Raw genomic sequence first — 14322 nt, 5'->3', positions numbered from 1 at the left:
CAGCCAACCAATCCAGCAAGGGAGCAGTTCCCAGTGGACTATCAAAAGATAGATTTGAATCCATTCGTCATCTCTGTCAAGTCACCTAAGGTCTCTAGACATCCATTTCTTAGACCATAAGAGAGTCCCCTTATAGGGTTGGTATAAGAATCAAGGTAATGTGTATGAGAGCTGTTTGTAAACACTGAATCACTTTTAGAAATGTAACATCATTGCCCTGCTTAAAAATGATTGTTTACTGTTCATTATTTAATTTTAAATCACATCCTGCATACTATTAATAAGTATTTTGGCCAATAGTTACAAAACTCTGGAGTCAAACACCGAGAGTGGCAGTGTAGTCAAATAATTACATGATTCAGTTTGGGAGTCTCCTATCTTACAACCCATTAGCTCTTCTAAGCTTAAAATTTATATCTTAGAGACTTATAAAATGTTGAAACTTAAGGTAGCTATCATATTCTGTAAACATTTTGAAAACCAGTAGGTAATACATGAACACAATCAAATTTGTTGTAAAACTTTCCTGAACTCAGCCGACATGGCGTATCAGGATGGATTTCACAGTTGTACATCTGCAGAGGACTGTTTAGAGATAAGATGAAAGTAGGCCTTCTTATTCATCACACATTGTATATTTGGCTTCTGCCTCTCTCCTCAGCCTTTAAATCAACTACATCTGGGTTTTGCTACTTAAGTGTGCCATTACCTTTTGCATTAAAAGGCAGTTACTCTTGAAGAAAGCAGCTCCATTTCATTAAAAAATAATTAACTAGAGTTATATTCATGTTATGATGGCAGCTCAAATGAGAATTTTAGTATAGGCTGGAGATCTACTTTATTTCTACAATGGAGCCAGAAGGATTGGGAGGTTCTTTGTGGTGAATGTTGGCAGAAAGCAGTTATTTTGCCTTGCTGGTGTTAACTTGTACAGTTAAAAAAGCACAACATAACTGAATGGGTGGATGGATGGATGGATGGATGGATGGATGGATGGATAGTAGATGAACAGAACCTATCATAGATAGGATCATGAAGAAGCTGAACCTTGATGTAGTCACACTATATAAGAAGTGTTGTCTTCTATGGAGCCTGGGGCACATTATTATTATTACACCCAGAGCACGTCAAGCTCTGAGAACTGACTCCCACCAACCAACAGCATACAAACATTTATGTGTAAATATTAAGCAGATTGAATTGAAGCTCAGTGATTAGTGAATTCTTTCTCAGGAAAGAAATCTACATGGAAGACAAGTTGTTACTTGAAATTTCATTGTAAACAGGGAATCTAACATATCAGAATACTAAATTAAACTCAAGAAAATTTTGCAAACAATGTAAGGAGCTTGCACCACAATGTAAATTAAAAATGTTAGAACATGACTTTCTCCATTGAGAAAGTTTTTGATGGATGGATAGATAGATAGATGGCATAAATGAGCTCAAAAGTGTGCTTAGTGACACTAAGTTGCATTCTGGTACAAGTTCTTTATCTCATGGCAGGCTGTTCACAGATAGTTCTCATACAGGCAATTATTCTGTGGACCATACCTTGAGAAGCACTGGTCTTTGCCTGAATCAGAATTATAATTGGAAGCCTTTGAAAATACATAGTTTCTTAGTAATATTCCCTTGAAAATTCTGGTTCAGAGTTCTGCTGCGTGGTGCCTTTATCTACATGTTTAAAACACTCTCCATGTAGTTTTTCGATGAACATATAAGGTTTAGGAGCTACGTAATAAAATGCATAGAGCAATTAAGTAGAGCCAAGCTGAATAGGTTAGAGGTTAAGAATGTGGGCTGGCACTTGGGGTTGAGCTCTTGTTTCTTCTTGAGCAGGCTGTGAATTTTCGAAGTATCAATACTTTTACCTATAATATGTCTACAAAAAAGTGTATGTGTGTGCATGTGTGTGTGTGTATCTATATCTATATCTATATCTATATATCATATATATGAAAGAGATCTGTCCAACAAAGTCCAGACATTATTAATATTAACAAGAATGGTTTGCATGACATCAATGTAACCTGGCAGCCAAAGAAAGCAGACTGGAATGCACATGCATGAACAATGGTGACTTCACTGTACTAGTCAATGGGGGCGGTAGAATGTGTACTGTGTGGCCATCTCATTCAAAAAGACTGAGTGAGTAGAGCAATGAATCTGCATCAAATTTTGTGTTAAACTTGAACATTATTCACAGAAACTATTTAGATAATTTAGAAGGCTTTTGGTGTTGATGCAATGAGTACAACACAAATGAAAGTGTGGCACAAATGCTTCAAAGATGTTCAACAAACTGTTGAAAGTGATCCACATTCTGGAAGGCCTGCAATAAGCAGAACAGCTGAGAATGTTGACCATGTAAGTGCTGCAATGGCCAAAAATCGGTGACTGACAGTGAGAGAACTAGAAGCTGATCTGGGGATTCCAAAATCTGTGTCCAAGATTTTGATGCAGGGTCTTGGCATAAAACATGTCATGCTAAAATTCATTCCACAGCTTCTGCTACCAGAGCAGAAGGAACTTCATGCTGCAGTTGCTAATGACTTAATTCAAACCACTAACAATGAACTAGATTTCCTCAAGTTCATAACTGCAGAATCATGAGTCTATGGCTATGATCCAGAAACAAAGGCCCAGTGGAAGTTGCTTGGTTCTCTATGCCTAGTAAGAAACAGCAAAGTCACAGCAAGATAAAGACCATGTTAACTACGTGTTTTGATTGGAAAGGTGTTGGCCATCACGAGTACATTCCTCCAGGCCAAACAATGAGTACTACCTCAATGTTTTTCTTTGGTTGGGAGATGTAATACAATGAAAACAGCTGTAGCTATGGGCAACTGGTGATTGGCATCTTCATCTTGACAACATACCCACTCATGCTTCACATCTATTGGAGTTTTTTGGTGAAATATCACATCACCCTGGTTATTCAGCCTCCTTGCAGTCCAGATTTGGAACCCTCCAACTTCTGGCTTTTCCCCAAACTAAATCACCTTTGAAAGGGAAGAGATTTCAGAACATCAATGAGATCAGGAAAATAGAATGGGGCAGCTGATAGTGATTCCAACAAAGGACTTTGCAGTGTTTTTGAACAATGAAAGAGATGCTGGGAGAACTTTGTGAGGTCCCAAGGTGCCTACTTTGAAGGGGACTGAGGCGCCATTGTCCTACACAAAATGTTTTTCTATATCTTGTATCTTCTTCAATAAATGTCTCTATTTTTCATATTACATTGTTGGTACTTTCTGGACTATATATATTTTAGTCTGTGGCAGGCACTGAAATTTATATACATATATCTTACCTTAGTGCCTGCCACAGATTAAACAATTGGGAAATATCATCTATAAATGATAGTTATCATCTCCATGATGGAGATTTACTTGCTATATTTGGGAATATACATGTTCATATATAGCCCCAAATTCCCTGGACAAGCAAAGAACATACTGCTAATGTTGCCCATCTGAAGCTTCTTTTGTTAAACATCTATCAAAAGCATTGACCTAGACTCTTTTACTTGTGTTAGAAATCTAAGTCAGTGTGATTAAAGGGAGAAGAAAAGTGGGCTGTTCAGGGGAAATTATTAGATCACACACTTCACAGTGGAATGTCCAAGGGTGGATCTGGCTCAAAACATGACTAGATCCAGGTGTTCCAAAGACATCCTTCTACCTGTATCCCCGGTCAGTCTGTTTATCTGTCTGTCTGTCTATCTATCATCTGCCTTTCTTAGTTGGCCTCATTCTTAGCCTGGCTCTGGTTTTGTGATGAACTGTCAGTCACGCATACTTGTTACCAGTCTAATAAAGAGAGATAAAAGATATTATTTTGTGAAATAGTTGGATAAAATTCCAGGACTGAGACTTAGAATCTTCTTCTCTTTGTGAACTATTCACTCTAAGTAGGAGCAGAAGAGCCTGGTTTTCAGGCTCAAACAGGTACCCATTTCTGGATCTAGGGTGGGACAACTCCACCTGAAGCACTTGTTTTGAAGGTAGAGAAGATGATTTCCCAGATTTAAGGAATATTATTAGGAAAACAGGGAACATAATGCAGAATCCTACACAATGGACGTTGGATACTCTGGCCAAGCCTCCTTTACCCTTCCATTGTTGTTTAAATGCATTAGGGCAATTAAAATAAAGCCAAGATTTGGCTTAGAGGTGTTACATTCTGTAAAGACAATTTGCAGATATTTATTTTAACTGACTTTGTATTTATTTTAAAATACATTTTTGTAAGTTAAAATTTCCCCCCTACTTCTAACCTGGGAATAAAGGATAAAGGGAAGTTACCTTATATTGATTGACCTTGAACAAAAGAATTCCTCAATAACAATATGAACTTGCTTCTAACTTTTCCTTATCTTTAGCTTGAGGCAGATTCACTCATATTTGATAAATGGAAATAAGCAACAGACGCTGTTAGAAACTAAGCTGCCAAAATTTCACAAAAGGGAAGTTAATTTTAGACTACATTTGTTACATGACAATAATGTTACTAGGGATTATAAAAGAATGGGTATATTATGGGTCACTAAATCAGTGAAAATCACATAGCTGTTAATGATCTGGAACTCAGCCTGTGAAGCACGACTTGGCAAAGCTGTTAAGTGGCTAGAAGTGTTGGTATGAAAATTAAGGACTTCAGCACTCAAATCCAAGTCTGGCTGTTTTTGTTGTGTGTGGCCTTGGACCTGACTTTTCTGGGATGCAATTTCCCCATATGTGTAACTGGGTAATAAAATGTAGTCACTACGTAGTGGTGGTGTGAGGGGGATTAAGTGCACTGACAGGGAGGTGCAGGCTTCTTCTGTGTTTTTCAAGCAGTGTGTATGCTTAGCTGTATTCTCGAAGGTGCCTGTCAGACTCCCTCATGGTAAGTCACTTAGTAATTCTTGGCTCCTATGGTATGCCATTTAGTTTATAACCATAGTATTCTCTAAGATGGCATCATAAATAGGACTAAATATTACTCAGGGTGAGAAGGCAAATGCACCTTCATTGGCTACCTTCAGTGCCTTCTTTTGGAGCTTCCAAAGCAGCAATGAGAATGGTTTTAGTTCCCTCCAAGGCTCTGCAGCTCATTTCATACACTGTTGCCTATATTTAATATTCCATTAAGGACTGGTGATTTGGGCTTCTGCCCTCTTCCCACTCCTCATTCCATTCGCCTAACAGCATGGCCTTTATTTCTCATTATAGAAATGGAAGAAGAAGTTTGAATTTTTCTGAGATGAGTGGTCAATATAGTGTGATGGAGAGATCAGAGAACCAAAATTCAGATTTATATTATCTAATGCTAACTCTGCTGCATTCTTTTTGGGTGACATTGGGCTCATTATTGACCTTCTCTTATTCTCTTTCCTCAGCTATAAAAGGAAAAGAACAGTGAGACCATCTGTGCCTAACTCTCTTACATCTTTGCTCTGAGGGTTAAATGAGATGATGTTGAAAACAAGAAAGCACTATCCAAGAGCAAATTTGTATTACGATTGTGATGATTGCATATATGTATCAGTATATTAGCAGTTCGTTAACAACGGGATTTCTGTGTTCTCTGCTTCCATTTCCCTAACTCCCAGAGTTGCAGAGGGTCCCTGCCAGATGGCTGATTTGCCAGCTGTGTCTCGTTTTGTCATTGTAAATATTACATGCTCCAACTGAGAGGCTTTGCTTATAATGGAGTGTATTTTGTTCTTCATCTCTTGCAGATTGAGAATTACGTTGTGGAAAATATGAAGTCGGAAATGGCCCAGATACAGCAGAATGCAGTTCAGAACCACACGGCCACCATGCTCGAGATAGGAACCAGCCTCCTCTCTCAGAGTGCGGAGCAAACCAGAAAGCTGACAGATGTGGAGACCCAGGTACACCCCGAGGCCAGTCAGCAAACTCGTGATGGGGGAAGATTTTTTCTTCCTGTGGCTTACTCCGTGAACACAGAGCACATTGCAGTGCCGGGACTGGGAAAACATACACATTTGTGTATTGGTAATAACAACAATGACTGCCCGACATGCTCTGCATGTTTCTTTTGATTAAATGAAGTTTGGTATATTTAATTTTGTATGTGTTTATAGTAACAGGACTGGCAAAGGACTTAATCAGTGTTTAAATTAAAATAAACACTGACGCTACCATTTGGGTCAAATTGATACCATTCATGTACATTTTGGACCTGTCTCATTTTGTTTCTGGCAGTACTCTGGCTGTAATGCTACCTGCAGAGGTTTTGTGCATTCGGGGACTGGGAAGGAAAGGCCCCAATGAACTCATCAGGAAGGTGTAGTTTGTTTGTTTGTTTGTTTGTTTATTCAGCATGATTTTATAATGAGGCAATGAAAACTCTTTTTCCATTTATACACATAGTACCTATATGTGCAAGAACATATATGTACTTATAAGAAAAAGATATGCTATGTATTATATATATTAACAAGATATGCTATGTATTATATATAAGAAGATATATATTATATATATAACAAATATGCTATGTATTATATATATAACAAGATAGCATGTATTATATATATTACCTACCATACTGTGGGCAAAGAAATACCTATTTATGCATAATCATACTTATCTGTGCACAAATCAGTAAAATGCCCTTCATTCATTGCTGTCACAAACCTAGTATTACAGTTTAGTGAAAGCATCACTTTTGATGACCAGAAGTTGATCTCTTGGTCTGCTTTGAACCATGAAAACAGTTATTTCAGTTACCATTCTGAAACCCGGTATAGTTAATTTCTAGAAACAAAGCTGAGATAATTTCTGAGAAACAAAGCTGTTAAACTGAGACATATTAAAATTTTCAAGAGTTTGTTTGAGCAAACAGTGGTTAGAATTGGGCAGTGCCTAAATGAATTGGTTGGGCGTGCTCTATCTCAGGAGCTGAGGGAAGGGTTTTAGCAGAGAAGATGCGGAAGCACAGCAAGTATTTGATTGGCTATAGTTCAAGGAGCTGCCTTATTTGGGAAAGCCTTGTAGGCTGTTTGTAATTGGTTGTTGGATTCAAGTGCATTGACTCTGGCTTAGGTTTTGGTTTGCTTATGTGGTTTCAAAGTATTACAGCCACCTGTCTAATGCCCTCCTTGTTTAATTACAAACTTCAAAGTAAGGTGCAACCTTATTTCTGTTTTAGTTCATTTGTTTTAATATCATTACACTGTTGATATTTAAAAAGAAATAATAGTAGTTTATATGTATAGAGCTGTTTATGTTACACAAACTGCTTTCTCATGTACAAAGGATTTTTACGAAAACCATTTAGAACAGGTTTTTTTTTAGAAAATCATTTAGCAGGAGGTCAGAAAGTTTGAGTGACTTTCCACATTGATATAGCTAGTAAATCAAACCTGGAACTCCAACTGAGGCATGCTTATTCATTTCCTTTTCTGTCCCGCTTGATGAATTAAGTAATTGAATGAGAACTTAAAATATGGATTACGTTGGAGTAATAAATCACATAGGCTTTGCAAAATACTTTTTGATGATATCACACTATCATCAGATAACCATGGGGATGAGGAAGGGAAAACTACATATAACTAAAATGTATGAGACTATATACTCATTTTTCATCACAGTAAGTAAGATGAGTGCTCTATGAACACTGGCTTCTTGTGGTATAAGTAATGTGAGTGTATTTTCTCTATTTCCCTCAGAAGAGAATGCTCACCCTCTCCTACAAAACATTCTATGTATTCAAAAACCAAAACATACAATTAATATTAACATACTTGATTGAACCTCAAGATTTATTTCCATTTCTGTTGTAACATTATAACAAGTTTTATGACAAACATGGCAGTATTTTGTTGTTGTTTTTTTCATCCCAGAAACCTTGAGTGTTTTTTTGTTATCTTTCTACCTAGGAATTGGGCTTGTGTGTGTGTGTGTCGGGGGGGATCCCACTGTTAACACACGAATCGCTGTTCAGGCACATGCTATGTAAGATTTTAAGAAATAACAACTTGTTCTGCATCCTTAAGGCTAAAGGATGTACTTTGTGGAAAATAGTACAGAAAATTGATAGAAGCAAAACCTATTCCCTATGTTGAGCAGCTAAAATGACATAGTCATTAAAGGCCAATGAAAGATTAAGAGGTGCCAAGAATTTTAGGATAGCTCAAACCTTGAATACATCTTAGAAATCAAAAATCCATCACAACTTATCATGAGAGGAAGACTCCAAGCCCTTTTCACATGAATGTAGACCTATATGGTACTTATTTGAACCTTTGCCACAGGATATATTCCACTTAGGCATGACTATTCAAGTGCACTCAAGTCCTGGTGTACAGCCAAGGTTACAAGATGAGTCCTAAATTATCCCTTAATCTCAATATACTCCATGGTTTTACAGTAAGCATTTATAAACCAATAAAGCTTTCTGTGCTATCTAGGTGTGTTCCCAGGTTTCTCTCCCATATTCATTCTATTTGGTTTCATGGTTGCTAAGTGCTGCTTTTCCAAAAGTAACTTCAGGTCCTCAGTTATTTTTAGAAGCTCGTGCCAATGGTTTTGCAGTATATTTTAGTGCCTTAGCTTTCACGTGTTGATGTCATAAAGATAAGTAACACTGCTTTCCAGTCCTCTGCTCACCTTCTAGGCTGCAGAGCCAAGGCATTATAGCTGTGGTTTTATACAATGGCTTTTAAAAATACTCTTGTGCTCCTTTCATCAAGACGAGAAAGGAGACATAATGAGCACATTTCAGTAAGCCTGTTGGCCACGGTGGTGAGAATCAGGAATCCATACCATATCTGTTTCTTCCTCTCTGTTCTAGCTTGTAATGTTTTTCTCACTCTGTTATCAGTTTGTACCAATATCTCCTCTCCTTCCAGTTCCTCTTTCCAAGTGTACAATATGAAGAGGTTAGTGTCAAACATTATTCATTATTTGTACCCCTTCCTGTGAGAGTCTATTTCTGACTTCTTCTTCAGGCCAATTTTGATTAGAGGCACAATAATAGACAAACTATATTACAATTCACCTCTAAAAATGTGACCTGTGCTCAGCTCTGTTCTAAGAAATTTTACATATGTTACCTATTTAACAATTTTTTAATTCTATGAGGTAGGCACTATTACCATCTGTTTTTTAAAAATATGGAAACTGAAACCAAGAGAGGTAAAGTAACTTGTCCCAGATGAAAGAACTGAGAACTAGGAAATGTTAGAGAGAAGACTTGAACCTAGAGTCTACATGGTCTGATGGTTCTCATCTATACTGCCTCTCTCCTGTGATTTTGTTCCCTCTCTCAGGTTGTTTACACTAAATGGATTTCAGCAGAGGGTAAGATGGAAGTCAGATAAAGCAAAAGGAAGGGAAACCTAATAGCAGCCACCAACTGTTTTCTACAAGGGATGAAGATGTTACTGCTGCTTCTCCATCACTGCTGATGGTCCTACCAATTATTGCCATTTTACTATGTGCCTGCAGAGCACCTCACACAATCCTAGCACCCAGTGTTGTCCTTGTCAGCTGTGTAACTATTGGATAGTTCCTTGGGTACTTAGCCTAAGTTTCTTCCAATTTCCTATAATTTATATGGGTCCCATAGTATCAGAAATGGGATTTTTTGTTTTTTAGTATCCTTCATGCAGTTCTTATAATCAGTGAGTTTAACTGAGTTAATTTGACAAACTGTTCTAAACTATCTTTTTCTTAACATTTCATTAATGAAGATTTTGAAAAGAAGCAGTGTATTACAAAGACGTTTGACTAAGAACATTGGATGAATATATTTTCTCTGTACTCTGAGGAACAGGACAAATTTGGCCACCTTCCTATCTCAAAGGAGTTAGTTAGTGTTGGGGTGGAGAGGGACGAAATCAGATGTCATCAGCTATGGCAGGCAGAAGATCTCCTGGTAATTTGACAGAAACCATTTTTAGAGCAGTTGTTATTGACTCAGGAGAGGTACCTTTCCTAGAGACAGGAAAGCTGCTTGTGCGTAGCTGTGTGTGAGCCTGTGTGAAAGAACTCAGTTTCTTTCACCCACAATTTCTGTGTACAATATAAAATAGTAATTTAAGCACTATCTCTACTAAACTTCGTAAACCAGTGAGATTATAAATATATTATAAATACAATCTATATTTATAGATAATATAATTAGAAATATAAAATATTTTTATAAATAATTGTGTAGTGTTAATTATATATTATTATAAATAAAATTAATGATTACTCTATAAGATTATCTAATTTTCTTCTTTTTCCACATCTTTTTATTGTTCAAGTACAGTTGTGTCCATTTTTTCCCTACCACTCTTCCCCACCCCAGCCATCCTCACTTCCCAGTTGTTCTATAAAAATTTATGGACATTTTATTTTTTAAGATTCAATAGTTCATGTTTTTTGGAGCAACCTCCTGAGGTTTTTTTTTTTTGAGATTTTTAAAAAACTGGGTGAATTATTTTTCAAATGTCCCATGTTCTGAATTTATCTTAATATTTTATAAAGATGCTTTTAAATTAACTCTTCCATTGCCCATGGTTTATTTAAGTTGGAAATTAGGCCTGTATGCAGGCTCAATTAGACTGAGAGGAACATTGCAGTGGAGGCACTCTGTAGGGCTGTCTCGGTCACTGCCTATTACACCTCGTCAGTGGGTGCACCTGCTGGCTTGCCATCCTCTCAGTGATGCCATTTTAACCTAAGGTTAGTTAGAAGCTTCCATATCTCTTCATCCCAATCACCTACTTTCCCCTTGGGAATTAGTGAATAACCCATAGAGTAGTAAACACATTGCCCATCATTGACCAAATAAAGTATTTCATTGATTTGGTAAGACAGTGATCTCCTAACTCTCATCCCTTGTATGTTCATCAGCCTTTATTCTTCTATAAAAATCTAATTGCCAAGACATCATAACTTGTGTTATATTTTTCATTTGAAAAACATGATTAAAGTAAAAGGAAACACAAACCTACAAACAAGGATGATTTCAAAGTTAATATGCAGATGAATAATTTTTTTGTGAGAGATGTTCCTTTTAAGAAATATGAGAGGCACTTTAAAAGTATTAAAGGGAAGCTGGCTGAAATTCTCTAGCTCACTTTCACTGAGAAATTAGAAATTTGTATTTTATTGTCTGGTATATTTGGAATATTTAAGCTTTGAAATTGTTTAGTGAGGTTTTGTTTCATATTTTCTTTCTTTCTTTCTTTCTTTCTTTCTTTCTATCATTTTTGCAGAGATGAGCTTTTGGAATGTGTTTAGGCTAAAGAAGTAAATATCTTTTGTCATTTTAATGGAACACTTAGATTATTGTAAGCAGAAGGTTCCATAGACACAAGGCAAGAAAGTGGTCAATTTATCATAGTTTCCTGTATAGTTCTCTCAGTTGCTCACTTTGGAACTTCAGGCCTATTTTAAAATATCAGTACGGAGAGCTGAAATAAAGCAGCTATTGGATCAAGGCGATGGGGAAAGAGAAGAAGGCATTAGCATTTTTGTCAAAACTAGCCTGAGATGTCCTGACACTTAGCCTGGACTTCAGAGACTGCCTCCCTCCCCAAGCTTCCCGCTTCCACATTCAGATGCTGCTTTAGATTTAGGCTGTCACCGAAGTCTGGCTTGGTAGTCACATGACCTGTTACCCTCTCTCTGAGCATTATTCAACTTGAACAACTCACTGTCTGTTGTCTAGCCTATCATTCAACAAATAGCTCTGACCCTGTGCTTGGTTCTGGAGATTTGGAGAGTTCCACGTGGAGCAGTACCACCTTTGTACAGATGTCCTCACGGGGAAGAAAGATAGCGAACACATTAATGAACAGGTTGATTTTAAATAGTGGTGATTCCATAAAAATAAAATATAATAAAAAATAAAACAAGGGGAACTGATGGAGGGCAATACATTACAGAGAGTGGCCAGGAAGGGGCCCCCTGAGCAAGACCCAAGTGATGAGAAGAAATTAGAAGTGTATTTGGGAAGGGGTGAGCATTCCATTCAGGGGAGACTGCAAACACAGAGGCCCTGAGGTGGAAATTAATTCAGCATGTTGTGGTGGCAGAAAGCAAGCCAATATGGCTAAAGCATAAGAAACAAGAAGGAGCCCTGGCTGGTGTAGCTCAGTGGACTGAGTGTGGGCCTGCAAATCAGAGGATTGTGGTTCGATACCAAGTCAGGGCACATGCCTGGGCTGCGGGCCAGTTCCCAGCAAGAGATGCACAAGAGGCAACCATACAGTCATATTTCTCTCCCTTTCTCTATCCCTTCCCCTCTAAAGATAAATAAACAAAAAAATCTTTAAAAACAAAATAAAACAAGGAGAGTAAGGTCAAGAGAAGTAGGTCAAGTCCTGAGCATATAGGACCTTGTAGGCCAGGCTAAGAACTTCAGAATTTATTCTAATTGCGAAAGGAAGCCATTGGCAGATTTAACATAGGAAATAGCATGACCTGTTTATACAAAGATCAGTCTGGTTGCTATGTAGCAAGTGGATTAGAGTTAGGATAAAGTAAAGAAAAAATAGGAGCTGTAGTAGTCTCTAGAGTTACAGTGATCTTAGCATCTAAGATAGCATCTAAGGTAACGTAGGCAACTTCAGCTTTAATTTTGGATCAGTTCATTCTTTTCTTAGTGTTCTCTCAGACATGGAGAAGAACAACTTCTGTCCTTTGTAAAATAAATTTTTTAGTGTTTGAAGATATCAGGAAGCGTAATCAGAGACATTGATGAGTAAGAGAGAAAACATTTTGTTTAATGGCATATGTTATGCTGAATTCAGTGAGACAATGTACTTTTTGTGTATTCAGTAAGTAGTCTTCTCTGTGCCAACCTCTGCCACTGAAAAATACAGCTGTCTCATTCCCTACTTAATTATTTGATAACTTATGATTCTAGTTAATACACAAGTAACTGGTTTGTACAAAAATATGTTTAATAGTTGAAAGTTATGTTTTGTGTATTCAGTCTTTATATTCTCTTCCAGTTTTTCCTCTGGACTGTTCCTAACTCTATCTTCAAATCCCACATCTTTTTGCTCCTGTTTTCCCTCAATGAAATGACTCAGAATGGTAACAATTTTTTTTAAATTCTAAAACACTCCACCAATAGAAGGTTTGATAGGCTTTAGTAACTGTTAGACTGGCTTTCAGATCCATAGCCAGGGCAATTGTATAAATGAATCATAGCCCTTGAATTTTTTTAAAGCACAAACACCCCATCTCACTACTCTCTTGTCTATTGCCCACCATCTATGCTGCACCCTCACTGGGACTAGGGTGAGGGGAGGGAGAACAAGTGATGAGAAACTGAATTATACATACATATCCAGAGGCAGATCCTTTTTTATTTTAAAATGATATTATGTTTAATGTGGATCTTTTGCTTTAATTTTGACCTTTCAAAATGTCTTATTAAAATATTATTTATCTTGATTACTGAGTTTTTGGCACCTCCTTCAGCTTTGCCACTGAAGTAATTGCCTCTCTCATCACCCTAGTCCCCTTCCCACTCCCCTGAAAATGTCTCCTTCCCCAACTCCCTATAGCCCAGGCCCAGCCTGCATCATGTCAGTCTATTATTATAAGGTTTTCTCTGTGCATCTGACATACATTTAGATCTGCTACAGAAAAGTAGGAGAGCATGATGGTGACATTTTTAGACAAAGACACTTGACATCAATACTGACCCTCCAGAAGATTTTCCAGGTCCCTTTCAATAAGCAGTTGTAGCAAAAATGTGCTTGCAAACATTTTCAGGTGACATGAGGAACTTTCAAAACCAATTATACCTCTTCTTTACCCTTTTTACCTCTCTTAAGGAAGAAGGGTGGGGGCAGGACAGAGATGGGGAGGTACAAGGGCATGGACACAGTTTGACGGCATCTTCTAGGACTAGAGTATGTGATTTTTGTTCAGAGGAGGATTGTGTTTTAGGTCACAGATCACAGACTCGCAGTATAGTGAAGTTTAACTAGCAATGTGAGTCTTAGGATTCCAGATGAGCTGAATATTTGCAGTTTCTAGAGGACCCAGTGTAGTGATCTGAAAGGATACCCACAGTCTATCTTCATTGTGATCTGGGTTCCTGATTACTCCCTCTCTTAATGTGAAGACCCAGAATAGGGTAGTTTGACTCTCCTTAGTTTTCTGTAGAGATCATTAGAATTAGAACTGAAAACCAGCTCTTCCCTGAGTTCCTGTATGGATTTGTCTCTTGCTAAACCTGTTTCCCCATTGGTAAAGTAATGGTCATAATTCCTCCTTCAACAGGTGGCCATGTGTAGGAAATGATATGACACCTGCAAGGTCTGACATAACCAAACATAGGTGTTCA

General features: G+C 37.5%; 1 protein-coding gene across 4 annotated transcripts in view; it reads left to right on the top strand.

Annotated features, from left to right (window-relative positions):
- Nucleotides 1-14322, top strand: part of ANGPT1 (angiopoietin 1) — a 245546-nt gene that overhangs the window by 136634 nt on the left and 94590 nt on the right. For all 4 annotated transcript variants that reach the window (XM_037048392.1, XM_037048391.1, XM_037048394.1 and 1 more), the window contains exon 2: nucleotides 5729-5884. In XM_037048392.1, the coding sequence (XP_036904287.1) occupies nucleotides 5729-5884 (156 nt within the window). The remainder of the gene's footprint in view (nucleotides 1-5728; nucleotides 5885-14322) is intronic.

The sequence above is a fragment of the Sturnira hondurensis genome, unplaced genomic scaffold (assembly GCF_014824575.4).
Source record: "Sturnira hondurensis isolate 20B ecotype Veracruz unplaced genomic scaffold, ASM1482457v3 Scaffold0006413, whole genome shotgun sequence".
Lineage (NCBI taxonomy): Eukaryota > Metazoa > Chordata > Mammalia > Chiroptera > Phyllostomidae > Sturnira > Sturnira hondurensis.
This window is presented reverse-complemented; position numbering and strand designations above follow the sequence as displayed.